This window comes from Rhinopithecus roxellana, chromosome 17 (genome assembly GCF_007565055.1).
Source record: "Rhinopithecus roxellana isolate Shanxi Qingling chromosome 17, ASM756505v1, whole genome shotgun sequence".
Lineage (NCBI taxonomy): Eukaryota > Metazoa > Chordata > Mammalia > Primates > Cercopithecidae > Rhinopithecus > Rhinopithecus roxellana.
In genome coordinates, this window is record NC_044565.1 from 53,339,100 (window position 1) to 53,366,874 (window position 27,775).

The 27,775-nt window shown below is 51.7% G+C and overlaps 2 protein-coding genes across 4 annotated transcripts in view; one reads left to right on the forward strand and one right to left on the reverse strand.

Annotated features, from left to right (window-relative positions):
• Positions 1-6,613, forward strand: part of ADI1 (acireductone dioxygenase 1) — a 28,746-nt gene extending 22,133 nt beyond the window's left edge. The window contains exons 3-4 of the mRNA XM_010357908.2: positions 3,510-3,689; positions 5,450-6,613. Of these exons, the coding sequence (XP_010356210.1) occupies positions 3,510-3,689; positions 5,450-5,569 (300 nt within the window). The 3' untranslated portion in view covers positions 5,570-6,613. The remainder of the gene's footprint in view (positions 1-3,509; positions 3,690-5,449) is intronic.
• Positions 6,614-7,848: 1,235 nt separating this feature from the next.
• Positions 7,849-27,775, reverse strand: part of TRAPPC12 (trafficking protein particle complex 12) — a 120,461-nt gene continuing 100,534 nt past the window's right edge. For 2 of the 3 annotated variants that reach the window (XM_010357906.2, XM_010357905.2), the window contains exons 10-12: positions 26,034-26,134; positions 24,954-25,041; positions 24,320-24,667 (exon numbers count right to left, since the gene is read on the reverse strand). In XM_010357906.2, coding sequence (XP_010356208.1) covers positions 24,425-24,667; positions 24,954-25,041; positions 26,034-26,134 — 432 coding nt within the window. In that variant the 3' untranslated portion in view covers positions 24,320-24,424. Of the gene's footprint in view, positions 8,610-24,319; positions 24,668-24,953; positions 25,042-26,033; positions 26,135-27,775 lie in introns of those variants that run through there. The other variant, XM_030921516.1, reaches the window with a different exon arrangement.

The window sequence follows — 27,775 nt, forward strand, 5'->3', positions numbered from 1 at the left end:
CTGGGGCTCCAGGCCTTCCTGTTTCACTTGCTGGTGTAGGGGCTGTTCCTGCTGGAATTTATTTTGATCTTCACGTTGTTCCAGACCTCAGGCTTGGCAAGCAGGAGCCTCGTTAGCTGGCTTCTGTCCCCTGACGCATCCCCAGCTCATTACTTTCTGGACCCACAGCATGTCCAGGCCCACCTCCTGCTTTTCCCGACCTCATACGGGGTCAGCAGCTCTTCCTGGCACCTAGCCCTGGTGTTTAGAAACTTGGATGGGGTCACTGCTCAGGTGCTTTCAGTGGGCGGGATTAGTGTGTGTGTGTGAATGCACGCATGTGAGTGTGTATGTGTGCATATGTGTGTGTGATTGCACGCATGTGAGAGTGTGTATGTGTGCATATGTGTGTGAATGCATGCGAGTGTGTATATGTACATGCACATGTGTGCATGTGTGTGAATGCACACGTGTGTGAATGCACGCATGTGACTGCATGTGTGTACGTGTGTGCATGTGTGTGAATGCACGCATGTGAGAGTGTGTGTATGTGTGCATATGTGTGTGTGAATGCCTGCGAGTGTGTATATGTACATGCACATGTGTGCATGTGTGTGAATGCGCACGTGTGTGAATGCACGCATGTGACAGTGCATGTGTGTACGTGTGTGCATGTGTGTGAATGCACACATGTGTGTGTAAATGCACGCATGTGAGAGTGCATGTGTGTGCATGTGAGTGTGAATGCATGTGTGTGTACATGTGTGTGCATGTGAGTGTGAATGCACACGTGTGTGTAAATGCACACATGTAAGAGTGCAGGTGTGTGCATGTGTATGAATGCATGTTTGTGTACGTGTGTGCATGTGAGTGTGTGAGTGCACACAGCGTACGTGTGTGCGAGTGTGTAGCCGTATGTGAATGCATGTGTGTACGTGTGTGCATGTGAATGCACGTGTGTACATGTGTGTGCGTGTGAATGCACGGGTGTGTACATGTATGTGCATATGAATGTGAATGCACACATGTGTACATGTGTGCGTGTGTGTAGGTGTGTGTGAATACTAGCATGTGAGTGTGTGTGTGCATGTGTGACAGTGTGCATGTGTGAGTGTGCATGTGTCCGTGTGTGTGTGTATATCAAGTAGTTCAAACGGACAACTCTAATTCCAGTTAAATCCACAGGGCTTTCCTTTGCCTTCCTCATCAGTATTTGCAGCTTTCCTCTCACTGTGAGAAGCCCGGCTCCCAGTCATACCAGTATTTTTTCCCATCCTCTCAATCCCACAACACACACACCAGCGTCAGCATGGCTGCACCCAGACTGTGACAAACAGCAGGCCTACTGAGTGCAACCTAAGCTTGGGTTGCGGTTTTTCTGTCTTAGCCTGAGGATGTAGTCAAAATAATATGTTCAAGAGTTATTTCCGTTTGTCGCTGTGTGTGGTGGCTCACGCCTGCAATCCTAGCACTTCGGGAGGCTGAGGCGGGCAGATCACCCAAGGTCGGGAGTTTGAGGCGAGCCTGACCAACATGGAGAAACCCCATCTCTACTAAAAATATAAAATTAGGCAGGTGTGGTGACACATGCCTGTGATCCCAGCTACTCGGGGGGCTGAGGCAGAGAATTGCTTGAACCTGGGAGGCGGAGGTTGCAGTGAGCCAAGATTGCGCCATTGCACTCCAGCCCGGGCAACAAGAGTGAAATTCCATTTCAAAAAAAAAAAGTTATTTCCGTTTGTCTTTTCTTTCTGTGTGGCTATGAATAGATTGATTTCAAATTTAAGGTTTTCCTCCTAATCTTGTTTTCATTTTATTTATGATTTTGTAAAGCATAACAAGGTAGGCTGGGTGCAGTGGCTCATGCCTATAATCCCAGTGCTTTGGGAGGCCAAAGCAGGAGGATCACTTGAGGCCAGAAGTTTTTGAGACTAGCCTGGGCAACACAGTAAGACCCTGTCTCTAGAAATCTTTTTTTTTTTTTTTTAATTAGCCAGGTGTGGTAGTGCACGCCTGTAGTCCTGGCTACTTGGAAGGCTGAGGCAGGAGGATCTCTTGAGCCCCAGAGTTTGAGGCTGTAGTCAGTTATGGTTGTGCCCCTGCACTCCAGCCTGAGCGACAGAGTGAGACCCTGTCTTTTATATGTGTGTGTGTGTGTATATATATATAAAATGTATATGTGTGTATATATTTTATATATAATATACATAGAAGCTTTAAAACATATATATATATATATATGGAGCTTTAAAACCCCCCGAGTGGGAGATGTGGAGATATGAACAATGCAAGCAGAGTCGGATTATAAGGGCACAGTCTTGGTGAAGGGGGTATGGATATTTACTGTCAGATACTCTCCATGTTTTTGCATACTTGAATATTTTTATTATAAAATGTTAGAAAGAAAACACCTTCAGAAAGACACAAAAGTCAGACCAGGTGTGGTGGCTTCTGCCTGGAATCCCAGCACTGTGGGAGGCCGAGGTGGGTGAGTGACCTGAGGTCAGGAGTTCGAGACCAGCCTGGCCAACATGGTGAAACCCCATCTCTACTAAAAATACAAAAATTAGCTGGGCGTCGTGGCAGGTGCCTGTAATCGCAGCTACTTGGGAGGCAGAAGAATCACTTGAACTGAGGAGGTGGAGGTTGCAGTGAGCTGAGATTGCACCACTGCACTCCAGCCTGGGTGACAGAGCAAGACTCCATCTAAAAAAAAAAAAAAAGAGACAAAAGTCAATGTGAAGAAATAGAAAGTGCTTGTGGAGTCTGTGCCTGCTTCCCTGAAATGTCCACTGGCTTCTCACTCACCCTGTGTGTTGTGATTTCATGACTGCTGTGTGCAGCACACTGGGTGGGTGTGAGCCTGGGGCCGGGGTGTCTTTGGGGCAGTCTCGCTGTGTGAGGTTGGGCCAGTGACTTAGCCTCTCTGTGCTACCATTCCCGCATCTGCAAAATGGGGCTGACAGAGCAGCCACCTCGTGGGGCCGTGCGTGTCGGGCGAGTTGGCCCGTGTGAAGCCTCATGGGGCCGTGCGTGTCGCGCGAGTTGGCCCGTGTGAAGCCTCGTGGGGCCGTGCGTGTCGGGCGAGTTGGCCCGTGTGAAGCCTCGTGGGGCCGTGCGTGTCGGGCGAATTGGCCCGTGTGAAGCCTCGTGGGGCCGTGCGTGTCGGGCGAGTTGGCCCGTGTGAAGCCTCGTGGGGCCGTGCGTGTCGGGCGAGTTGGCCCGTGTGAAGCCCCGTGGGGCCGTGCGTGTTGGGCGAGTTGGCCCGTGTGAAGTGTTCAGAACCTTTGCTGCAGGTCCGTTCACTTTCAGTTACTGCCCATTTGTTGACAGGTTTCATAAAATATTCTAGTTCTGGCCCTTATACTGTTAGGAAAATAATTCGTAGCAAGTGTAGTTTTCATTTTTATGGAGAGAAATCCCATTCACCTGAGTTCTGACCCACCAAAAGCTCAGGCTGCTGAGCGGGCAGGTGCGAGCTTGCGTGACAGGTCTCCGGTAGACTCACAGGAATGTTCCTCCTGCACTAGATTAGGATGTTTTACGAGGAGCATTTGCACTTGGACGATGAGATCCGCTACATCCTGGACGGCAGCGGGTACTTCGACGTGAGGGACAAGGAGGACAAGTGGATCCGGATCTTCATGGAGAAGGGAGACATGATAACGCTCCCCGCAGGGATCTATCACCGCTTCACCGTGGACGAAAAGGTGGGAGCGCTGTGCTTTCTCCCCAAGCCTGGCCTGTGTGGTGGCCCTGGCTGTGGCATCCCTGCCGCTGAACTGCACGGCCTCCGCAGACTCTGAGTGTGGTCTCCGGGCTCAGGACTCCTCGACCTGTGCTTCAAGGAGAGTCTCTGTGGAGCCGCAGGCGGTGTCCGAGGTGGCCGCTGTCCTGTGGCAGCCTCTGGGGCCCCCGCCTGCGATCCTGGTGGACAGGTGTGCGTTTCATGCCCAGGTGGGGGCAGGTACAGGCGGGGCACACCCATGAGCCTGGCCCTGCCCCAGCCCGCCTGTGCTTGGTGCTGAGGCATCTGCAGGGTTGTCATGTTGCCACACTGTCACTTTAAAAACCATTTCAGTTTTGGAATTGAACAGCAACGCAGTCCAGTCAGGATTGGCAATAAACGTAAATAAGGTAGTTTTGGGGTTCACTGGAGGTGACTGGGGCTAACGCTGAGATTTAAGTATAATTTTTGAATAAATAGTAAATGCACATGGTTTAAAATTTAGAAATAAGAGAGGGGACCCGATGAAAGGTGTCCCTCTGACCCCTGTTCCCAGCCCCCTACTTTCTCTCCCTGAAAGTTACCAGTATTCCATTTAAAAAATTATTTTTAGAGTGACTTTATGTATATCCAAGTGCATGTCTGTCAGGATTCTTTTTGTTTTTTTTTTTTTTGAGACAGAGTCTCACTTTGTCGCCCAGGCTGGAGTGCAGTGGCTCGATCTCAGCTCGCTGCAGCCTCCGCCTCCCAAGCTCAAGTGATTCTCCCGCCTCAGCCTCCTGAGTAGCTGGGATTACAGGGGCCCACCACCGCACCCAGCTAATTTTTGTGTTTTTAGTAGAGATGGGGTTTCACCATGTTGGTCAGGCTGGTCTTGAACTCCTGACCTCAAGTGATCCACCCGCCTTGGCCTCCCAAAGGCTGGGATTACAGGCGTGAGCCACTGCGCCCGGCCTGGTCAGGATTCTTACTATCCCCCTTTTCAAAGAGGAGGCAGCAGACTCTGCCTGTGGTTCTACATTTTACTTTTTTCTACATGATGTTCACTGGGGGCTGTTTCATATCAGGATCTCCCAGCCTCTAGCCCTGATCACAGCTGCACAGTACTCTGGCGCTGGACATGCTCTACTGCATTTAACCATTAAGTTATTTCAGCTAGTCCTTGACCCCCAATAATGAGTATATACATTGTTCCCAAATTTTTGCTCCTGTGAACCGTGCTGTAATAAATATCCTGACATGCTTGTTGTTTTGCACGTATGTGTTTTTCTGTAGGGTAAATTCCTAAAAGTGAAAACTGAAAAGGCACGCACGTTTTTAGTTTGGACAGATGTCTCCGAATTGTCCTTTCCTGCCCACCAGCAACACGTGGGCCCTGATGCTAGTTCTTAAGAAAACTGTAGCCAGACGAGGTGGAGAGGAGGTGAAGGGTACATGGGGCTGGAGCGGTGCTTTTCCTAACTGTGTGTCTCTAAGAGAGTGCGGAGGTGCGGAGTTCAACACCGAGCCTCGGCTCCAGATGCTCTTACCTGGCGCGTGAGGACAGGCGGTGCCCGCTGCACCACCTGATACAGATTTTCCTTCCAAGAATAAAATGTGGCCTAAATTGTTAAAGACACAATAAAAATAGCAAGGGAAGTGTTTATAGCAATGAATGTTAATAAGTTGATATGTTAATAAATAAAAGTAAGTAGAAGGCCGGCTGGTTTAATGAGATGCTGGGCGTGCTTGTCTGTTTTCCAGAACTACGCGAAGGCCATGCGGCTGTTTGTGGGAGAACCGGTGTGGACAGCGTACAACCGGCCCGCTGACCATTTCGAAGCCCGCGGGCAGTATATGAAATTTCTGGCACAGACAGCCTAGCAGTGCTGCCTGGGAACTAACACGTGCCTCGTGAAGGTCCCCAGTATGATGACTGAGCAGAAAATCCACCATTTTCTCTTTGCTTTTAGAGGATAGACTTGAGGCCAGGTTATCTTTCCTTTGTAAGATTATTTGATCAGAATCTTTTGTAATGAAAGGATCTAGAAAGCAACTTGGAAGTGTAAAGAGTCACCTTCATTTTCTGTAACTCAATCAAGACTAGTGGGTCCGTGGCCCTGTGTTAGTTCATGCATTCAGTTCAGACCCAAATGAAAGTTTCATCTCCTGAAATGCAGCTCCGTAGATGCTCGTCTGGACGTGATACGGTGCCTGCCGTGTAAGAAGGTGCAATCATAGATAACACAGCTAGCCAGATAGAAGACACTTTTTTCTCCCAAAATGATGCCTTGGGGTGGGGAGTGGTATGGGGGCAGAGCTCGCACCTTAAGGGGCACACACTGAGTTGCTTATGCCACTTCCTTGTTCAAAATAAAGTGAATGCCTTAGTCTTATACTCATGGCTTGGAGTTACCTTATATTCAGGTAGGTATGATATTTTGCCTAGTTCGTTAAAATCGCCCCATTTAGATTCTTTATATAATTGTTCTCATATATCAATAATTTATATATGAGCTGTGTTAGTATTTTTTCAGTGTGAGAGCTCTGGATTCTTTCACAATCAAGCTGTTGAATTTTAACAAGAGTATTAGTACATAAATCTACTCAACAATTCTGAGACAGGATTATGCCTAGTTTGTTACATCATAGAAAAAGCCCAAGTTAACTTCATGTTTTGGAAGGGCAGGTCATTTTTAAAGTATTTCTTTTTTTAACTGGATGAAAAATCTTCATGTCAGGATTAATTTTTTAATCACCTCCACATTGTACAGAGGAAACTCAAGCCTTAAATGTTTAAGTAAACTCTGTCTCAATTTTAGGATTAAAATATCCACAGGTGGTGTGATGACAACATCAATACCCCACGGCTCGCTTCTGCCAAGCATGACTCTATTTCAGTAATTAAAATAAGTGCTGATCCACTGATTTTTTTTTTATGGATTCATTTCTAAATGGGCATTATAAATAGAGCTTGCTCATTTTTAAGAATGAAACATTCATATGATAAAATATCACTTTAAATTGCCTTTCTTGCTTCATGTAACTTTTCCCTGTCAGGATCCTCAGCGTTTGAAACTCCTTGTGCGGCGCTGGCTTCCTGCAGACTCCAGTTTCGCCTCCTTGATGTGGCGCCTCGGATTTCTTCACTTCAGAGCTGTATTTTTACAGGCAAGAGTAAGTTACTGGGTGCAGTGGCTCATGCCTGTAATCTCAGCTACTCATGAGGCTAAGGTGGGAGGATTCTTAGAGCCTGGGAGGTCGAGGCTGCAACGAGCTGTGATCGTGCTCGCTGCACTCCAACCTGGGCCACAGAGCGGAGGCTCTGTCTCAAAAAAAAAAAAAAAAAAAAAGAGTAAGCTGAGCTGAGGGGTATAATAGAATTATAATAGAATTCTGCTAAAGCACTTAAGGGAAATCTTTCGTTTTTATTGAGGTATAATTTACATACAATAAAATGCACTCATTTTAAGTGTTTTTGAATTTTGACAAATGCAACGTGACCACAGGCAGAACAACACAGGACATTTTCATCACCCAAAAAAGGTTCTCATGCCCCTTCTTAGTCCTGCCCACCCCATCCTAAGCAACCCGTGTGGGTGGGTTTTGGCTTTTCTAGAATTTGATGCGTATAGAATCCTTCAGCATGTTCACGTTTGTGTCTGGCATCTTGCGTTCCTGCTTCTGTTCCCTGATCCCTACACTTACACTGTCTCCTGGGTCAGGGCAGCCGCTTGTTAGTATCTTAAACACTGGAATGGTTTGAGGAGAGCTCGAGGGTTGAAAAACACTAAGCAAACGTAAATGGACTGTAGTAAGAAACAGCACTCTAGGCGGGGAGAAAACCTAGGGAGGTAAAAGGCTGTTCTTCCTGAAGGCATCGCTTTAAAGTAGTGGGGCGGGGGCGGTCTCTGTAAGCCGAATGTTAGAGAAGACGGATCCTTGGCTGGGCACGGTGGTTCACACCTGTAATCCCAGCACTTTGGGAGGCCGAGGTGGGTGGATCACCTGAGGTCAGGAGTTCAAGATCAGCCTGGCCAACATGGTGAAACCCCATCTCTACAAACATACAAAAATTAGCTGGGCATGGTGGCGGGTGCCTGGAATCCCAGCTACTAGGGAGGCTGAGGCGGGAGAATTGCTTGAACTCAGAAGGCGGAGGTTGCAGTGAGCCAAGATCCTGCCACTGCACTCCAGCCTGGGCGACAGAGTGAGACTCTGTCTCATTAAAAAAAAAAAAAAAAAGAAGATAGATCCTTTATAAACACATTCATTAGATTCTAAATCAGGTGTTTTTTCCAAGGAGCCCAACTGTTAGCTTCCCAAGCGGGACAGCTGTTGGTTTTCACTGTGTCCAAGTTCGTCAGCGTAGAGCGGGCTCTGCCTGCTTGCTGAGTAAGAGATTCCTGGACATGCGTTATTTTTCAAATGTGCCCTCTTTTTACAGGCACAGATGTATGTATTGCCATGGGGTTTATGACTGGGACATTAATAAATCAGTATGAATTAGTGCACTTGGGTATGGCTTCAAGCTGGTTAATGTGTTGGCATTTTCAAGACACTTCGATTTTTCTTTGCTGTCCTCCTACTTAAGGTAGATACTGCACTGCAGACAACGCAGGCAACCGATGAGAGGCCCGCCCAGGTTGGGGGGACTTCGCCCTTGTTTCTAAGAAGTAGGTGGATCATCCAGGAAATGTCCAGCCTTGTTCTATCTTGCTCCAGATTCAACATCTTATCCCGATGAAGACCTAGCCACAGGATACCTCCCCAGTTTGGAGTAGCTGTTAAAGGCTTCTTCATTCCTGTGGTGGTTCATTTTTGTCCTCACTTCCAAAAAGTGAATAGGATCATCTTGTTTCTGATGTTTTATTTCTCTTCTGCCATCCATTTCTTCATCTTGTTAACTAAAAGATGACACGATCTATAAATTTAGAAAAGGAGACATTATTTCTTTTCTTTTCTTTTTTTTTTTTTTTTTGGAGATGGAGTTTTGCTGTTGTCACCCAGGCTGGAGTGCAGGGGCGTGATCTTGGCTCACTGCAACCTCTGCCTCCTGGGTTCAAGCAATTCTCCTGTCTCAGCCTCCCGAGTAGCTGGGACTATAGGCACGTACCACCATGCCCAGCTAATTTTTTTTTGTATTTTTAGTAGAGATGGGGTTTCACCATGTTGCCAGGCTGGTCTTGGACTCCTGACCTCAGGTGATTCGTCAGCCTTGGCCTCCCAAAGTGCTGGGATTTCAGGCGTGAGCCACCATGCCCGGCCTAAAGACATTATTTCTTGTAAAGAGTTACAGTCTGCGCCGGGTGCGGTGGCTCAAGCCTGTAATCCCAGCACTTTGGGAGGCCGAGACGGGCGGATCATGAGGTCAGGAGATCGAGACCATCCTGGCTAACACAGTGAAACCCCGTCTCTACTAAAAAATACAAAAAACTAGCTGGGTGAGGTGGCGGGTGCCTGTAGTCCCAGCTACTCGGGAGGCTGAGGCAGGAGAATGGTGGGAACCCGGGAGGCGGAGCTTGCAGTGAGCTGAGATCCGGCCACTGCACTCCAGCCTGGGTGACAGAGCGAGACTCCATCCCAAAAAAAAAAAAAAAAAAAAAAAAAAAAAAGAGTTACAGTCTGCAAGGTGGCATCCTACAGGCTGGGAAGCACAGTCTCGCGCAGAGAGAGACCAGAGACAGGCACCTTGTAGGGGAAGGGGTTGGGGCAGGAGCTTTATGCTGAATGGGTTGGAGGATCATGTATATTCAACAGGTTACAAGAGGAACTGTGAATATTCATAAAGGTGGTCCTGACGCATGTGTATTGAACAAACATCCACGTAACATACAACTCATGTTCACCTTAGAGAGGAGACTTACCATCTAAATGCGTCGCAGGCAGGCTCTGTGCTTCTAAAGTTGAAACAGGGACATGAAGGCTCCCAGCACTCAGCCTCTGTCAGCTGGCCAGAGCCCATCCATGGGCTTATTCTTGTCCTGAGGAAGTTACTGAAATCAGTCTCTTTTTCCATCAAAGCTGTAGTTATGGCTGGTGGAATGGGGCCAGTTAGCCAGCATCGGGTGGTGGGTAAACTACAAATTGTTTTCATCTTGCTCATCTCAAGGCCATCGCTGGTTTAGCTGCTGGAGAAGAAAAGCCTCGTGGTGGTGAGGACAGTTTCTTATTCAAGCGTAGGGTGTGAGACTCCACTCTAGCCTGGCTGAGCCTTAGGTCCTGTGTGTGATTTGTGTTATTGCCACGGTCTGTTCTGTGGTCTCGCCGTCTCTCTTTTAACATGAATGCTGGCCAGTTGTGTCTAAACCCCAAAAGGGAGGGGTGTGAGGCGTGTCTGACCTCCCATCCCATCGTGCCTGGGAACTCATTTTTTAAGGTTTCTCTGGCGTCTCCTTGGCCAACGGGGTCCATTCAGTTAGTTGGGGGGCTTAAGATTTTACCTTAAATGTGCAATCCTTGCCATTCAAGTGTAGAAGGAAGATTGGGGAGCCCAGTGAGAGGTTCTGCTGGCCTCTGAGCAGCGGCTGTCAGCGGATGCCCCTCCTTAGCCAGGGCGCCAGTGATGGGCTCTGTGTGTGAGCTGATTAAAAATGACGACCAAGAGGCCTCCACTGTCAGCTCATGACGCTGAACTCTCCATTTTAAAAAAGCCTAAATTGACCTGTTACAGAAGGGAAGGACGAAGACAGGCTTCTCATCAGACTGGAACTAGGTGGAAGCAGGCAGGAGCTAGGCTCACAGTGACTGCGTAGCTTGGTTTATGTCCTGCAGTCCCCATTTCTGACATTCTATCCTCTGGCCGTATATGTAGACCACGTATTCTAATTTTTGATTAGAAAAATATAGCTACTAAATTCAATTCTTGCATCAAAATTGTATTTTAAAATATAAGCATGTTTAGTATTGGTCCTGCAGAATGAGCTGGTTGCTTTGTTTGTACACAGAGCTCACATTAAGCCTCACGTCCAGTCGTGGCTTGCATCCACTGTGATGGGCAGATTCTTCCTAGGGGCCTCCCCTGGCTGTCTCTCACCGTGAACGCCACCCGTCTCCCGCCCACCCCACTGCGACCTGGCTTACAGAATCCCCCACTCTCCTTCCAGCCCAGCGCAAGCTCAGGACTCCAGATGTCCACACTGCCCAAGCTGCTGTGATTCACCCAAGACTTTAGAGGAAATATTCGTTCTTAAATTTGTGTCAATAAGCCAGACAGCTTTCCAGCTTCCTTAGAAGTAGTTATCCTATGGGGAGTGGACTTCATTCTTTACCTCTTTAAATTACGATGAACAGTAGAAAGGCAGTGTGGGCTGCAGTGGACACCTGACTGCACAAAGCCGCTGCTGATTTGTCGATGTGCAGATTGAACCTAATCCAAGACGGCGGGGGTCTCGTTTCTGGGCTCACATCGTCCTGCATGTGGTTGGGCTTGTGTGCATGCGTGTGGACCTGCGTGCCTGCGTGTGGACGTGTGCTTCTGCGAGCTCGCCAGAGAGCCTGTAGAGGTTGGGGGTTATGAACTGTGGGATGTAAATGAGCCGCTGTGGGCTCCATGACCTTTCTTTCCCTGTCTGTCCCCCAAGGAGGGGGCGTGTGAGGTAACCACTGCAGACGTTTTGCTGCGTGTTCACGAGGAGATCGTCTGGTTCTGTTGACAGAGGTGTTTTCCCTAGTTACGTGGTGAAGTTGGCAGCTTCAGACATTTCGTTCTCATGATGTAGCTCTGACAACTAAGATGGGGTCCCCTGCCTCAGCCGGGCTCCTCAGTTTCCCGAGAGTGAGGCCTCTGTTGGTCGATCGTGTTACTGGGTGGCTGTGAGTTATGCAACTCACGAAAACATCTCATCCAGATGGGGATGGGGTGGGAGGGCAACCCCAGGAGCTGTGAGTAACTTCCCAGCGTGCCGGCTTCTTGCGCCTTCCCAGAGCCTGGTGTGCGGTACCCCAGGTGGGCGGGTGGATGACTGGAGTCTGGTTCTAGTCACACAGATGGAGAATGCGACATTTAGATGTGATCTGAAAACAGCCATTTTTCCGAAAGCTGTTTACTGTTGGAAAGTGTATCAAGCAGCAGTTTCTGGAGACCTGTAATCGTTTTATGACTTATGCAGTGAAAAGTTTATTACAAAAAGGATGGGCGTGGTGGCTCACGCCTGTAATCCCAGCACTTCAGGAGGCAGAGGTGGGAGGATCACTTGAGATCAGGAGTTTGAGACGAGCCTGGCCAACATGGTGAAACCCCATCTCTACTAAAAATACAAAAATCAGCTGAGCGTCGTGGTAGGCACCTGTGGTCCCAGCTACTGTGGTGCTGAGGTGGGAGGATAACTTGAGCCCGAGAGGCATGACAGGTGTGTACAGGGGCTGAGCAGCAGGTACTTTCTGAATCGCAAGGGAAGACGTGCGGCCTGCGAGCACTTCCTGGGTCCCGGACGGAGCGCCTGTTGTCATCCGCATGGGAGAAGTCTAGGGATGTGGCTGTGCTGAGGAGCGGCCTGCAGGTGCACGGCCAGTGAGCTGGATCCAGCAACACCTTCAGGAGACTCTTTGGTGGTTTCTTTTCTCCCTCATTCTCTGATAAAGATGACGCGAGGATGCGCCACGCATCCCATGTTGGAGAAACGCTTGCCTCCTGTGTGCTGGACACTGGGCCATGTGCTGGTGGACGGACAGGGCAGTGGTGCTGGTGGACGGACAGGGCGGCGGAGCTGGTGGACGGACAGGGCGGCGGAGCTGGTGGACGGACAGGGCGGCGGAGCTGAGGGACAGGGCGGCGGAGCTGGTGGACGGACAGGGCGGCGGAGCTGGTGGACGGACAGGGCGGCGGAGCTGGTGGACGGACAGGGCGGCGGAGCTGAGGGACAGGGCGGCAGAGCTGGTGGACGGACAGGGCGGCAGAGCTGGTGGACGGACAGGGCGGCGGAGCTGGTGGACAGGGCGGCGGAGCTGGTGGACGGACAGGGCGGCGGAGCTGGTGGACGGACAGGGCGGTGGAGCTGGTGGACAGGGCGGCGGAGCTGGTGGACGGACAGGGCGGCAGAGCTGGTGGACGGACAGGGCGGCAGAGCTGGTGGACGGACAGGGCGGCAGAGCCAGTTTATCCTGAAAGTCCTTTGCACACATCTCTTATTATGTGTGTGTCGAGACCAAAAGTAAAGTATGGAACCAGGGTGTCACAGATGGGGGTCACAGACACACAGCAGATATAGCATGGTGCTCCCAGCAGTGATGACACTCCCAGCAGTAATGCGGGAGAGCATGTACAGTCCCCGGACTCAGCCTGTGCGCAGCAAGAAATTCATTAGGGGATCTCTGGCCCCAGGTGCCACCTGGGAGCATGCGTGTGCAAGGCCACCTGACCCGCGAGGGCCCTGGGATGGCCTGGCCCGTCAGGAATGCTGACAGCAGGGGCTGGCTCAGTTACCAAAAGGGGAAACAAAGGCACTCCAGGGCTTCCCTGGGGCTCTCACCATCCTGAGGTCTTCCGTCCCCCTGGAGATGGAAGGGAGGTGGCCGAGTGGCCTGTGGCGGGGGCTCCCTTGCTGTTCCTTGCAACCTGGGGGGTCTCTGACTCTTGGAGCTGAGTGACAGGTGGGGATTTTTGCCCCTCTAAGGGACTTTGGATGATCAACTCCCAACTGACGCTCCAGGCTGGTATCTACAATGCACGCTCTGAGGAAAGCTCGTCTGTGAAATGATGCATTAAAGGGTTCTGTTATGGGTTGGGAGTCTGAGTCCCTCTTGGGGAGAGCCATGGTGCCGGGAGCAGCTGGAGGCCTCAGGGCCGTGCTTAGCTTTGCTTCCCCAGCTTTGCTGATCCCAATAAGCTCTTCCCCACGTGGTACCTGTCAGCAGTGCAACGGGAAGTTCTGTGTGTGTTAAACCACACGAAGGATTCAGAGCTATCCCCAGGGCAGACCTGGAGTTTTTTCTGGTGTTCCTTAAAAGCATCTGATGAATATTGGGATTAATTTCCTGAAGAACTTGGAAGAGAGTTTCTTTCTCCTTTCTGAAAACTAAACGTTCAGATCAGCACATGATAGGAATCTGGATGGCGGAGAAGATTTGGGTCAATCTCCCCAGTGCCACAAATCCAGTGAAATGACAATTTTTTTAAAAATTAAGTGTATTGTTTTTAAAAATATATCCACAAGTTTCTGACGATCTCCCTCAGTTTATCCTCCCCTTCAGCATGGTCTCTCGTGGTTACTTGTTTTTCATGAGTAGGAAGCGACGGGTGGCCATGGGTGGCCTCTGTTGGCATGTGGTTTCCTGCTTGCTCTTGGATGCTGCACTCTGGAGAAGCTGGCTGCCACATCTGCAGGACACTTGCGCAGCTCTCTGGGGAGGTGTGAGGCCTGTGCCAGCAATGCTGCTGGCTGAAGGTGTGTGGAAGCAGGTCCTCCAGCCCCAGTTGAGCCTTCAGATGATGCAGCCCTAGCCGTCACCTTGAGGGCAACCTCAGGAGAGCCCCAGCACTGCCCAGCTAACCCAGAGACCGCAGGTGAGAATGTATGTTCCTGTTGTAAGGCACAAGTTTCAGAGCAGTGTGTTACACAGCATAGTAACTGGTGTCTAAGTGTGACTCCCTAACCGTAGTGCTCACCTCCACACAAGAAAGTGCTGACGGTGGATCAGACATCTTGAGAAAGAGAAACTAATGGAACAGACATCTGAGAAATAGGAGTAGAGCTGTCCTAGTCAGGCAATGCCTGGCCTTGGAATGGATGGGGAAGGATGGAGGCAGGCAGGTGGGATCGTAGCGGGGGGTGCTGCTGGCCTGCTGTCCCCTCTTGCATGGTGCCCGGGGCACCAGACTCACGGGGTGCACTCTGTTAATGGGCAGGTTAGAGGGACTAGGAAGGAAGACCTCTCGCCCCAGACAACCTGCAGAGGCAGGGAGTCCCTGGGGGAGGCCCTGGGAGGAGCTGTGAGGGAGGGCTCTGGCTCCACATCCATCTGGAGCTTTGCCCCGGATTGCCATTCCCGTCTTCCCAGGATTCTGACTCTGTGCTTTGAAATGTTGTGACACGATCTCTTCTGTTGCCTTAGTTGGGGCTCTTTCTGTTGCAAGTGACAGAAGCCCAATGTGAAGGAGCCTATGCCCGGGGGCTCCTGCCCTGGGGACTCCTGAGGTGCAGGCAGCCACCCTTGGTCCCTGCCTGTGCCGCTTTCTGCAGATGGCTTTACTCTCTACTGCCAACAGGACGTCTGCTCACGGTGGGACGCCGTGTAGACACAGTGTTGACGTCTTAAAGCCTTACTTCTCATTCCGCTATGCAGAGGAGTGACTTCAGCTGCCAGCCCTGGTTCCCAAGGTTCCAGGAGAGGTTCTGTGGGACTAGACCCGGGTCAGTGGCTCTGACGGGGACAGGATCGTGCAGCGCACGCATGGCCATCGGACAAAGTGCTTCTTGTGCCCAGGCTGCTGCCGGCTCATGTCCAGGTCATTTCTCCCACGCCGCAAATCCTGCTTGCCCAAAGTAAAAACAGAGTTTGTAAAGTTAGCACGGTGGACATTTGTGCACTTATGGGACAGAGAAGGCTTGAACTTCATTCTGAAGGGAAAGAAGCCAGCCCTGGCTTTATTACTCTGTTAGATAACCCTGTCTCTCTGGGTTTTACAAGTATCTTCACCCATTGCAAGTGACCAGGAAGGACTTCTGGGCCTCACCCGCCTCACTGCCGCAGTGAGTCCGTAGTACTGGTGAGATGACCTGCGGGTTGGGTCACGGGCTCCTGGAGTGCGCTGCCTACTATGATGCGGGAAGTTCTTCTCTTCACCATGTCTCTCAGTGAAACTCGGTCCCACAAGCGCCCCGGGGAGAGCTGGTTTTGTCCCGAGTGCCGAGATGCATAAGTGGCTGGTCGGTTCCTCAGGATGCCACAGTCCGGTAAGGAGAGCAGAGGGTGCAGCAGCCCTTATGGCTGCATGAGGGGTATGGGGACTCCGGGCAGGGACAGCTGCTTAGAGAAAGGGGTCAGGACAGTCATGACCATCGGATGGATGGCTGAGGCAGGATGTGACTGCAGGCTCATTGTCCCTAGTCCTGACCAGACTTGCTGTGACCACCTGGCTGGGCCCTGAAGAGGGCAGAGGAATTGCTCAGGTGGGGCCAGGGCACAGGGCTGAGGCCTGCAGTCAGGCCATGCCAGTTTGCAGGGAACATCCAGGGCACCCCTGTGCAGGCGGCTCTTCTGAATCGTTCCGTGTTCTGCTCTGTTTTCTGCCTTGGGAAGTGATTATTTTTCAACACGTTCTCTTAAATGCAGCGGGGGCAGGGCACTAGAAGCATCCGAGCATGAAGACAGCCCCCAGGTCAGCGGGGCTGGGGGAGCTGGGCTGGGCGGGGGCTGCAGGGCAGGAGGCTGTGCTCGCATCACGGTCTGTCCCTGGCGTGAGCAGCGCTGGTCATGACAGTTCTGGGGTGGAGCTTGCTTTTTGACGGAAGCCACTCTCCCCGGGACTTGCCTGCTTGCCTGCCTTTATTATCATAGTTTAATGTCTCAGCCTGCCTGCCTTTATTATAGTTTAATGTCTTTCACTGTCCATGTTAAAAATGCTTGTGTTTATTTTGCACCAACTGTTCAAAAAAACCCACCCATTCTAAAATGCAAATAGGATTTCATCTGAGTTATGCAACAGCCTGGCAAAGGGCAAGTCAATGACATCAATACGATCTGCCCTGACGTCCATGTGTTTTCCAGCCTGCTCCGTTGCTAATCACTCCTGAAGCCGCCTTGGTGCCCCGGCTTTATTGATTGCCTCTGCAGAAGAATGTGTGTGTGTGGGGGGTCCCCAAGGACACAAGGACGTCACTGGCAGGGCCAGAGACAGAGGCTCGCTCTCTAGAGGCTGCTGCTGAGCGGGACTTTGGGCCAACGGCCACCCACCATGACATCGAAGCCGGCCCCAGAGATACCAGGACCAAGGCCCCAGGGCAGCACCACCTGCTCCACCTCCGCAGAGAGACGTCCCTGTGAGCTTGGGGTGTGGAGGAGACGAGGGAGGAGCCCTCCGTAGATGCCTTGGGCTTGGAGGGGTCGGCGTGGATGAAGGCTCAGATGGAATCACCCCAGTTCTGCTGCTCCAGTAGCTGTGTGGCTGTGGGCAGGTTCTTCAAGCTGTGCCTCAGTTTCCTTGTCTATAAAGGGGGACATAATGTACCCTCAGAGCACGGTTGAGGTGAGGAGTCCACCAGAGCCTGTCTGTGAGGTGGAGGGGCTTGAATAACGTCCACTAAAAGCTCATGTCTGCTCGGAACCTGGGAATGTGACCTTTTTGGAAATGGTCTTTGCAGATGTGATTAAATAGGGGTTGGAGATAGGATCATCCTGGACCAGGGTGGGCACTAGATCCAAAGACTGGTGTCTCTGCAGGAATAGAAGACAGAGACACAGGAGGCGGCCACATGAACACAGAGGCAGAGACTGGGGCCATGCGGCCGAAGCCAGGAGCACCGAGGACTGCCATGGTCACCATGGAGAGAGGCCTGGGACAGACACCACTGCAGCGCCTCTAGAGAACACAGCCCACCTGCAGCTCACTCACAGCCTTCTGGCCCCTGAGCTGTGAGAAGATGCAGTTCTGTTTTAAGCTGCTCTGTTTGGACACCTTGTTACAGCAGCCCTAGGAAGCTACTCAGTGGGCGTTTGTGGTCGGCCACTGGTCATTCCCAAGGTCACGTCCCTATCCTAAGCCCTGGGACCTGTTCACGTGACCTGTTGTGGAAAAAGGGCTTTTGCAGATGTAATTAGCTTAAGGATCTTGAGATGAGAAGATTCTTTTGGATTCCCGTGGGCCCCAAATACCATCTTCAGTGGCTCCACAAGAGATTTGGCACACAGAGGAGGCTGTGTGACCAGAGGAGAGACTGCAGTGATGTGGCCACAAGCCAAGGGCACCGGGAGCCCCCAGAGCTGGAAGAGGAGAGGAAGGAGCTTCTCTAGGAGTGGCCACCGTCAGCAGCCACCAAAACGGGGAGGGAATCAGTTCTGTGGTCTCATACTTGTGAGTGTCTTATGGCAGCCTCAGGAAACAGATGCACTGTTTCCCATTCGCAGCCTGGCCTCTATCCCCATCTGGGGGTTTCCCCGCAGCCTGGCCTCTCCCCATAGCCCAGGGTCTCCCCACAGCCAGGTCTCTCTCCATATCCTGGGGTGTTCCTGCAGTCTGGCTTCTCCCCACAGCCTGGGGTCTTCCTACAGTCTGGTATCTTCCCATAGCCTGAGGCCTTCTCACAGCCTGGGGTCTCCCCGCATCCTGGGGTCTCCCCACAGCCTGAGGCCTTCTCACAGCCCGGGGTCTCCCCACATCCTGAGGTCTCCCCACAGCCTGGGGTCTTCTCACAGTCTGGGGTCTCCCCGCATCCTGGGGTCTCCCCATGTCCTGGGGTCTCCCTGCAGCCTGGGACCTTCTCATATCCTGGGGTTCCCATATCTTGGGTCTCCCCACATCCTGGGGTCTCCCTGCAGTGTACCCATGGTGCCAAGGCAGCTCTTCCTCCTGACAGGTGTGAGGGGCCCTGGGTGTAGAGAATAAACTCCACCCATCAGATGCGAATTTCAGCAGCCCTGGATTGGGTGAGTTTCCTGGAGCCATGGCTGAGGGGTCAGGGGTACAGTTCACTGACTCTCCAGCTCAGCACGCCCAGGGAGCTGGGGGAGTTCCCTGACACAGGGCAGCAGGTGGAGGCTCAGACAAAGGCTGAGCTAGCTGGGGGCTCTAGGGAGACGCACCAAGTCCACTCCACAGGCAGCAAGACCCCAGGCTCACTGTGGGCATTTGAGGAGTGGGTGTCACGGCGGCCAGAAGCAGCCAGGGTGGAGGTCGTGGGGGATCATCTCGGTGGGCAGAGCCTCGGGGCCCTGGGGTGGAGGGAGTGAGGCTGGAGAGCCTGGCTGGCTGCGCTGGCAGGATAACGCCTAACACGGTCTCGGAGATGGCGCTTCTCCCATGACAGGGGTGGGTAACGGGGGAACAGACTGTAATCAGGTTCCAGGTCCAATAAAGGTAAACCTCGAGGTGGAAAGGACCTAGCAGCAGGTGAGCACAGTCCTCCATGTGTGAGTGCATGTGTGTGTTGTATGTGTAAGCGTGTGGCCCGGAGCCCGTCCACGGCAGTCCATTGGTGGGTCCGGCCCTGCCTGCAGATTCAGCTCTCCACTGCAAAGCAATATGCCGTGTGCGAAAAGGCAACACAGATCCGTGGCACCACCAGGAGCCTCAGTGTTAGATTTGGAATGGAATCTCTCCTTCTCTCCCACTTTAAACTGTGAGTCCTTGGAAAAGTTACCTGACGTTTCTCATTTTCACATTCTTACCTGTAAACCCTCCCAGAATTGAAATGAGCCGTAAGTGAAACACCGTGTGGGAATGGGGGTGAGGATGGGGGAGGCGCGCAGTCACCCTCGCCTTCCTTTTCTTTTTCTTGGTAGTTGTGTTCTTCTATGTCAAAGGAAAAGAATAAAACCTGAAAATTATTTGGGGGAAAAAGAAAAAGACACACATGCAAGTGCCACAGGAAGCTGTGGGGTTCAGCCTGCAGGGGAGAGATGCTCTATGGTCTTCAGTAAGTCAGTGGGGTTCAGCCTGTTGGGGAGAGACGCTCTGTGGTCTTCAGTAAGTCAGTGGGGTTCAGCCTGTTGGGGAGAGACGCTCTGTGGTCTTTGGGAAGTCAGTGGGATTCAGCCTGTTGGGGAGAGACGCTCTGTGGTCTTTGGGAAGTCAGTGGGGTTCAGCCTGTTGGGGAGAGACGCTCTGTGGTCTTCGGGAAGTCAGCCCTCAGTACAGCAGTTGTGGGAGCCTCTGTGGTTCCGGATCCACATCAACTAGAATTCTATGTTCCCGGGAAAACTGCTTTCAATGCTGACTTATACTCAACACTGCAAGGCCATCCATGGAGCAGAGTAAACATCCCATCCCATCATGCCCCACGGTCTCCAGAACATCCCGTCCCGTCATGGCCTGCGCCCTCCGGAACATCCCGTCCCATCATGCCCCACGCCCTCCGGAACATCCTGTCCCATCATGCCCCATGCCTTCTGGAACATTCTGTCCCATGCCCCACGCCCTCTGGAGGGTGAGGGCTGCAGGGTCAGCATCTGCCTAGCCCGTGGCAGCCTCAGCCCTTAGAGAGCAGCCCTGGTCGTCAGGAACCCATTGGGCAGAAACCCATCCAGTGACCACTGGCAAAGCAGCAGTTCCTCTGCAGGGGCTTTTGTGTGTTGGTTCCTTCGGCACCTTCCAATAGAAACCAAATGGGAGCCACAAACGGGCGCCACATACGTATAACTTAGTTTTCTAGTAGCCACGTTAAAAACGTTCAAAGGTCATCTTAATTTTAATAATATGTTTTATTTAATCGACTATATCCAAAATTACTATCATTTTAACAGGTACTCAATATAAAACGATTAATGAGATTTTTTATTCTTTTAGAAGTGTTTCATGAAGTCTCTGCAGCAGCACGTCTCAGGTGGGACCTGCCACGTTCCCCATGCTCTGCAGCGGCTCACAGCCTGGATGGCATTGCGGTGTAGACACTGAGCTGTGGGCAGGACTCTTCCTGGTCCTCGTGGCTGAGCATACAGTGCCGGGCCATGCACGCTGGGGTATCATGGGCCAGGCTGGTCCTGGCTCTGCACTGTCCCTGGGCCCCTCGGGATGTTGCTCAGCGTGTTTTGGCGATGGTTCCTTTCCTGTAAGGTGCACGGCGGAGAGCATCTGCTGCTAGGAGGACCACGTGAGTTCATTTCAGTTGGGCACAGCGCCCGCCTAGTAATCTCAGTGATCCTCGGTCGCTCAGCCCGTGAGTGTGCCTACCTGACACCATCAGAAGATGGTGGACTTGGGGGTCAGGAGAGCCCTTCCAGGACTGCAGAAGCTGGTCCGTGGGGGTCTCGCAGCAGATCCTGGGGGTGTTCCCTGTGTGAGTGCAATGCACATGGGGGGCTCAGGACTGGGGCCCAACTCCCCGGTCTCACATGCCTCACAAGGCAGGACATTCTGGGTCCTGTCGCATCCCCGGAATCAGAGCCCGGACCCTGGTCAGAGCAGGACCTGCAGACGACCCCGGGTGGGGCAGACTGTCTTCTGTCCTTGGGGGCAAAGCCCGAGTTCTTGGCGTCACATCTGCATGTGTGTGTCTGAAGCCACGGGAACGCAGGGGCTACCTCCGGGCCTGCGCCTGTGGAGCAGGATTGGGGAGGACACACGGGTGGGCGTCTCAAGAACTGTTGTGACACAACTGAGCCCCTGCAGCTCTGCTCTGTTGGGCCTTGCCCTCGGTGCTGGGTGCAACGCATGACAGGATGGCACGGGAACCTTCCCAAGAATGCTGGAACTGGGCGTTTGAAGACCTTATGGCGGCAGCTCCAGCCTGAGCGCTGCAACTACGGGGCTGTGCCAGGAGCAGGTGCCATGGAGCCTGTGTGGGTCCAGGGCGAGAGGTAAGGGGAGTATGGACGGGGCTGTGCATTCCTGGGGTTGAAGGCAGGCTTCAGGGGGTGACACTGAATAGGGACTGGGAAGGTGCATGCCAGGAGGGGTCCAGGCAGAGACAAGAGGTGGGGGCACAATCCTCGAGGGGAGGCAGAAGAGGCTGGCAGTGTAAGGCAGGATGGCGATGCCCATAGGCTCCAATGTCTGCTGCGCAATGGGAATTTTGTCTGTGGCCTCAGGCGTCTGACATGCATTCTCACACCTGCATGAGCACCAGGAGCCCCTGGAGGGCCGTGCAGATGACACTGTTGGGCCAGCCCAGGCCCCAGCAGTTCTCACTCCTCTGTGATCAAAGGGTGGGGTTAAGGATGTGCATTTCTGTTTTTTTTTTTTTTTTTTTTTTTTCTTTTTTTTGAGACGGAGTCTTGCTCTGTCACCCGGGCTGGAGTGCTGTGGCCGGATCTCAGCTCACTGCAAGCTCCGCCTCCCGGGTTCACGCCATTCTCCTGCCTCAGCCTCCCGGGTAGCTGGGACTACAGGCGCCGCTACCTCGCCCGGCTAGTTTTTTTTGTAGTTTTTTTAGTAGAGACGGGGTTTCAACGTGTTAGCCAGGATGGTCTTGATCTCCTGACCTCGTGATCCGCCCGTCTCGGCCTCCCAAAGTGCTGGGATTACAGGCTTGAGCCACCGCGCCCGGCCTTTTTTTTTTTTTTTTTGAGACGGAGTCTTGCTCTGTCGCCCAGGCTGGAGTGCAGTGGCCGGATCTCAGCTCACTGCAAGCTCCGCCTCCCAGGTTTAGGCCATTCTCCCGCCTCAGCCTCCCAAGTGGCTGGGACTACAGGCACCCGCCACCTCGCCCGGCTAGTTTTTTGTATTTTTTAGTAGAGACGGGGTTTCACCGTGTTCGCCAGGATGGTCTCGATCTCCTGACCTCGTGATCCGCCCGCCTCGGCCTCCCAAAGTGCTGGGATTACAGGCTTGAGCCACCGCACCCGGTCAGGGATGTGCATTTCTGACAAGTTCCCAGGAGACCCCCGGCGCTGCTGCTTCAGAGACCCCACTGTGAGGACCACTGATCTAACACTGCCCTCGTGGCAAACGCGGAATGACTCCAAGATTCGGCTGGATGGATCATTCAGGGAGGAAATTCACCTTTGCCGCCGGGCACACCCTGGCCGCTCAGTAACCACGGCCATCAGGGTTACTGGCTTTTTCATTCTCCACTGCATTCCAGAGTGGGCATTTCCACAGTAGTGAGCCCGTCATCAACTCCGCGACGTTCCCATTTTCCAGTTAGAAAATAAGCTTTCTGATGGTTAACCATCCACTCTACTTGGCTCTGGAAAAGATTTCAGGGATGTGTAATTTATGTTTAACATAAAGAAAAGCTGAGTGTAAACTAGATAAGTTACAATTGTCCCAGACATTATAGACACTCACAGCATCGTTTTCCTCCTCTAGCAAAACGAAACAAAAAATTCTGCAATCATATAGGCAGTAGGAAAAAAAAAAATTAGGACACCATGGCTCACACCTGTAACCCCAGCATTTTGGGAGGCCGAGGTGGGAGGATCACTTCAGGCCAGGAGTTAGAGACTGGCCTGGCAACATAGTGAGATCCCCATCTTTATAATATTAAAAAAATCTGGGCATGGCGGAGCACACTTGTGATCCTAGCTATTCAGGAGGCTGGCGGGGGGGGGAGGGTGAGGGGGAATCGTTTGATCGCAGGAGGTCGAGGCTGCAGTGAACCATGTTTGCACCACTGCACTTCAGCCTGAATGACAGAGTAAGACCCTGTCTCCAAAAAAAAAAAAAAAAAAAAAAAAAAAAAACGCAAAAATTCAGGCAAGAAGTGAGTCAATGATCCTGTCACCTGGCCTGGCCTCATGCCAGCAGCCATGGTTGGGAGTGCGGTTCAGAAGGGAGGGTGGATTTACGCTTACAGCTTGCGAGGGAACCTCGATCTCTGTTTCTAATTTGCTGGGCTCATGTCTAGTTGGAGCCTGGGCACCGCTGTCTGCTTTTATGCACAACTGGCTGGGGACAGCTCTGAGCCACGGGCCTAGAAAGGACAGGCTCCATAATCCACTGGCAAATCCTGCAAGATGCCTGCAGTGAGGTGCCAGGTTTGAGTGGAGGAAGAGCCTTGCATCTCATCCCTGAAGTCAGATGTGAAGGAAGACCCGCAAGGTGAAGGGCTTCTAATTACATCTTCAGCTTTCTGGGCTTAACAATCGTGTCCTTTTTCTTGTTGAAGAGAAAGGTTTTGAAACCGCCTTGGTGTCCAGCTGTCCTTTTGGCTGTCTCACCTCTTTTTTCTTTTAATGCTTAATTAACCTAGATATCAGCAAATGGGCTGAGACTGTCTGGTGGATGCTGTGTTCCTATGTTTCTACTCCATTACAAAAATTAACACAAATATGGCTTCGCTTTGTATAGATGTTTATATCACAGTCTTTAAAATGAATTATAATTAAAACGATCCACAAAGCTAGATGTTTAGAGAACGCTTCTCAGAGTTCTTTCGTAATGTGAAGAAATTTTCAGGTACTTTCAGTTCTTCAAAAGCAGGAATACCTGTGAACGTGAAGGCAAAAGGCCTTTCAGGCCTGTAAGAACATGTGAAAACCACGTGTTTGGCTTCAAAACTGCCCCCAGCCCCTGCCCGCCTGCATTTTACGTGCTCTTCCTTTGCTTGATTATGCGTTGTGGCTCCTGTTCCACTCAGCTCACGCTCCACCTGGACGTATAAACTGTGGGAGAAATGGCGACGGCCTCTCCTCCACCACCAGGCTGGCAGGGGTGTCTGGCTGGCATCAGGCTGGAGGAGACTCGGATGAGTAAGACCAACGCACTTAGTTCTGGGTGTGTGGGGAGGGTGAGAGGAGCATGAACGGCCATCTGTGGGGGTGTCTTCCCTGTTGCAAATCCCCCTGCACGTGCAGGTGCATGGCGAGAGGGTCTCTATACCTCCCAGCTTTTCTCTGAGGATGTCCGGAATGAATGAGCAAAGCAGGATGGTCTCCAGAACAAAGGCCCTGAGGCTGACTCCAGATTTCCTGTGTCTACGAGCTGTGTTCTCCCAGCACGCCTGCCCCTTGCGTTCATAAACAGGGGCCGAGCTGCAGGGAGTGTGTGGCAGTCTTGGGCTGGGCCGTGGCTTGGAACCAGGAAGACACACAGCCAGACACCAGTGAAGCAGCAGTTTTATTCAGTCCGTGTCACATTAATACATTAGCTTCATGGACACAGTTTCAAAGACCCAGGTCATTCTGACAGTGTGCTGGAGGCAGCTAGGCCAGCTTGAGGCACTGCGTGTTGAAGCTGTCCCCCTCCTTGCCGGCGACAGCCTCCAGCAGGGCCTGTTTCTTCTGCATGCTCCGTGAGGACTCCAGCTCGTACATGGTGGTCAGGTTGAAGAGCACGCTCTCATGCAGGTAGTGCCTGGGGTCCTGCTGGACCATGGCCTCCAGCTGCCGCAGGGAGTCCTTGAGCTTGCCCAGGTAGAGCAGACACACGGCAGCGTTGTTGTTGGCCTAGGGAGGAGCACACGCACAGGGTCGGCCCATGCAACCAGGACAGACGCCCGCCCACTCCAGGCTGTGTGCTGGGACCTGTGTTGGGGGTCTGGGGGGTGATGCTGAACTGCCAGGCAAAGCCTAGATGACCTTGTTGGGTCACTTCCCCCAAAGGCCACGGCCGTTGCCTGGCGCCAGTGGGCTGGAGAGAGAGTGCAGGCCCCTGCGGAGATGTGTGTGGGTGCATGTTTCCAGCGTCTGTGAAAGGCAGAGGGCAGAGGATCCTGCGGCTTGGGGATCTTACCACTGCGTTTGTTGGATCCATCCTTAAGATCTCTGTGAAGAACCTGTGGGCTTCTGCAAAGTTATTCTGCCCGAGGTGAAGGAACGCTCTGCAACACAAGCAATGGTGGCAGTCAGTGGGGAAACCCCAGGAGCTGCTGTCCCCCAACAAAACCCACAGGGGCTTTGGACACCACACAGACCCAATGTGTGACCCTGCGTGGCCTGGGGTTCCTGATCTCCAGGCAGAGGCAGTGAGCTGCATTTTGCATTCAGTCTTGCAAATTAAAGCCACTCTAGTTTTACTTTTTTTATTTTTTAGATGGAGTTTCGCTCTTGTTGCCTAGGCTGGAGTGCAGTGGCACGATCTTGGCTCACTACAACCTCCGCTTCCCAGGTTCAAGCGAGTCTCCTGCCTCAGTCTCCCAAGTAGCTGGGATTACAGGTGCCCACCACTATGCCTAGCTAATTTTTTTGTATTTTTAGTAGAGATAGGGTTTCACCATGTTGGCCAGGCTGGTCTCAAACTCCTGACCTCAAATGATCCACCCGCCTCGGCCTCCCAAAGTGCTGGGATTACAGGCGTGAGCCACTGCGCCCGGCCAAGCCACTCTGGGTTTTATTAGTTGAGAATCGAGTAACTTCACCTAAATGACTTCCTGCTAAAAACGGACACCTGCTTCATTTACGCTTTCTGATCCTGGGTGCGGGCTTTGTCTGAGGCGCGTTTCCTCCTCACAAACGTGCACTCGCACGATGCCGTGCATTCTACCAGAGAACGCCAGAGCACAGGATCCAGAACGGCGGCTCTGCCGGCAACGGTGACCTTTACGCACACATATGCTGAAAACGGGGGCAATACACGCGCTGCTCTGAAGAGCAATGGGGAAACGTCTCCTTAAAAATCAGCTTCTGTGACTAAAAGAGCATCACTGCAATTCCAGAAAACACCCGTGTACTTCTTGGGTCTCAGTTCTGAGAGACACAGGGCAAGAGGAGGCACAGAAAGAAGCGCTTTCTCTGGGGGCTTTCCCACTCAGTAAGTGGGGCGTAAACGCCTCTGGGAAATTTGAGAAAACATATTTAGTTTTAAAATATTTACCTGTTCATTAAGACCATGATTTTACCCTGTAGTCCATCTAATTTCTGTGTTACTTTCTCGACATCTTGAAAATACTTTTCAGCTGTTTTTATGTCTCCAATCTGCTTTGACAAAATTTAGTCGGTTTAGTTGACAAATATTAAGTCGCTACTCGTACATTTAGTTCCCTAATATCATGTTACAATATGAAGACACTGACATGTCAGGCAGAGGAAAACTTCAGTAAACATTTAGTCATCATTTTCTTATAAAAAGACAAAAGACATTTAAGATACAGTGGAATGTTAATGTTCTCTATGTCAGAAACTAAGTTGCTAATATACATGCCTCATTTAAAAGTCTTATTAGTTTAGTAATTCGTACCTTTTGGAATGTTGGCAGAGCATTACGTAAAATAAAATGAATAGTAAGATGAAACATAAAATACTTAAAATATTGGTATAATATGAGCAGGTCCCAAGTCAACTTATGAGTTACTTGTGGCTAGTAAAATGGTAGGTGCCACCACATTTGCAAATTTCAAAGTAATATTTTGACCAATAATATAGAATTCTACTGTAAAAAACAAGCCAAACCAAACCCAAACTCAAACCTACTCTTATCGCACATGTCAGGAAACCTGAATCAAATGCAGCGGGACGCAGCAGGCTGGCGGTCGAGGAGGCCCGGGGAGTGGAAGGCTGAGCCCCAGCCCTGACTCCTGAGGCCACAGCCTGGTTTTACAAAGGCAGACGCGGGTTTTCCTTCACCTCCAGGAGCATAAGGAAGGGAATAAATGATGTGAGGTTTACAATAAGAAATAGATAAAAATGAAAGAAAAGTCCTATTATGGCCCAAGCCACGCTCAGGAGGGAAAAGACAGAGTTGCCTTGTGTCCGGGGCGCAGCCTGCAGGAGTCAGGCTCTGCGACAGCGAGCTCTGCTCATGGCAGCAGCAGAAACCACAGAATGCTGTCCTGTCCCGATGAGAAACAAGCTGAATGTGCGTGGCTCACCTCCGTGAGGAGGGCTGGAGGACCCAGCGCTATCATCGCTGAGCAGCCTAGGTAACTCAGACTTCCCACGCCAAGCATCTGTCCGGCACGAAAACAAGCCTGCTAACTTCTCAAATGACGGGTGGGGAGGTGGTTCTCCATGGCTGTTCTGTGTCTGCATGTCTTCCAAGCACAGACACTGACAGGGCTTTGTTCAAAGCATTTATACAAGGATGCTGTTTACAGGACAGCCTTGTGAGCTAAACCGCGTCCCTCTGCGGCGAAGGGCAGGCAGGCTCACCTCCCAGTAGCAAGGATTTGGGTGTTCTAAGTTCAGGATTCCTCTGCAGCCACACAGCCCACTGCAGACATCACGAGGCCCTCGGTGAAGACCTGAGGAGTCAGGGCCCCGTGTCTGGCGGAAAGAATGCCACTCTGGCTGTGCTGCTGTTGCTGTGTAATGTCCTTTGTCTCTAACCTAAGAATCTTACACTTTTTCGCCAGCATCCATGAAAATGGCAGCTAACTCTACAGCTTGCACATAGGATAGTATCTCAGGCCCTTCACAACTGTGCTGTTACCCCACAAAAGAAATACCCCACGAGGAGGAAGAAAAACAGAATGAAACAAAAGAAAACAGGCGTGCGCACACCACACACGGAACGGCGCTCGTCCATCGCTGCCCTTCACCTGCACGGTCCGACGCGGTTTGAAGTCCACTACTATGGACTTCCCACTTGCTGACCAAAAAGAAACCAAAGGCAGCATG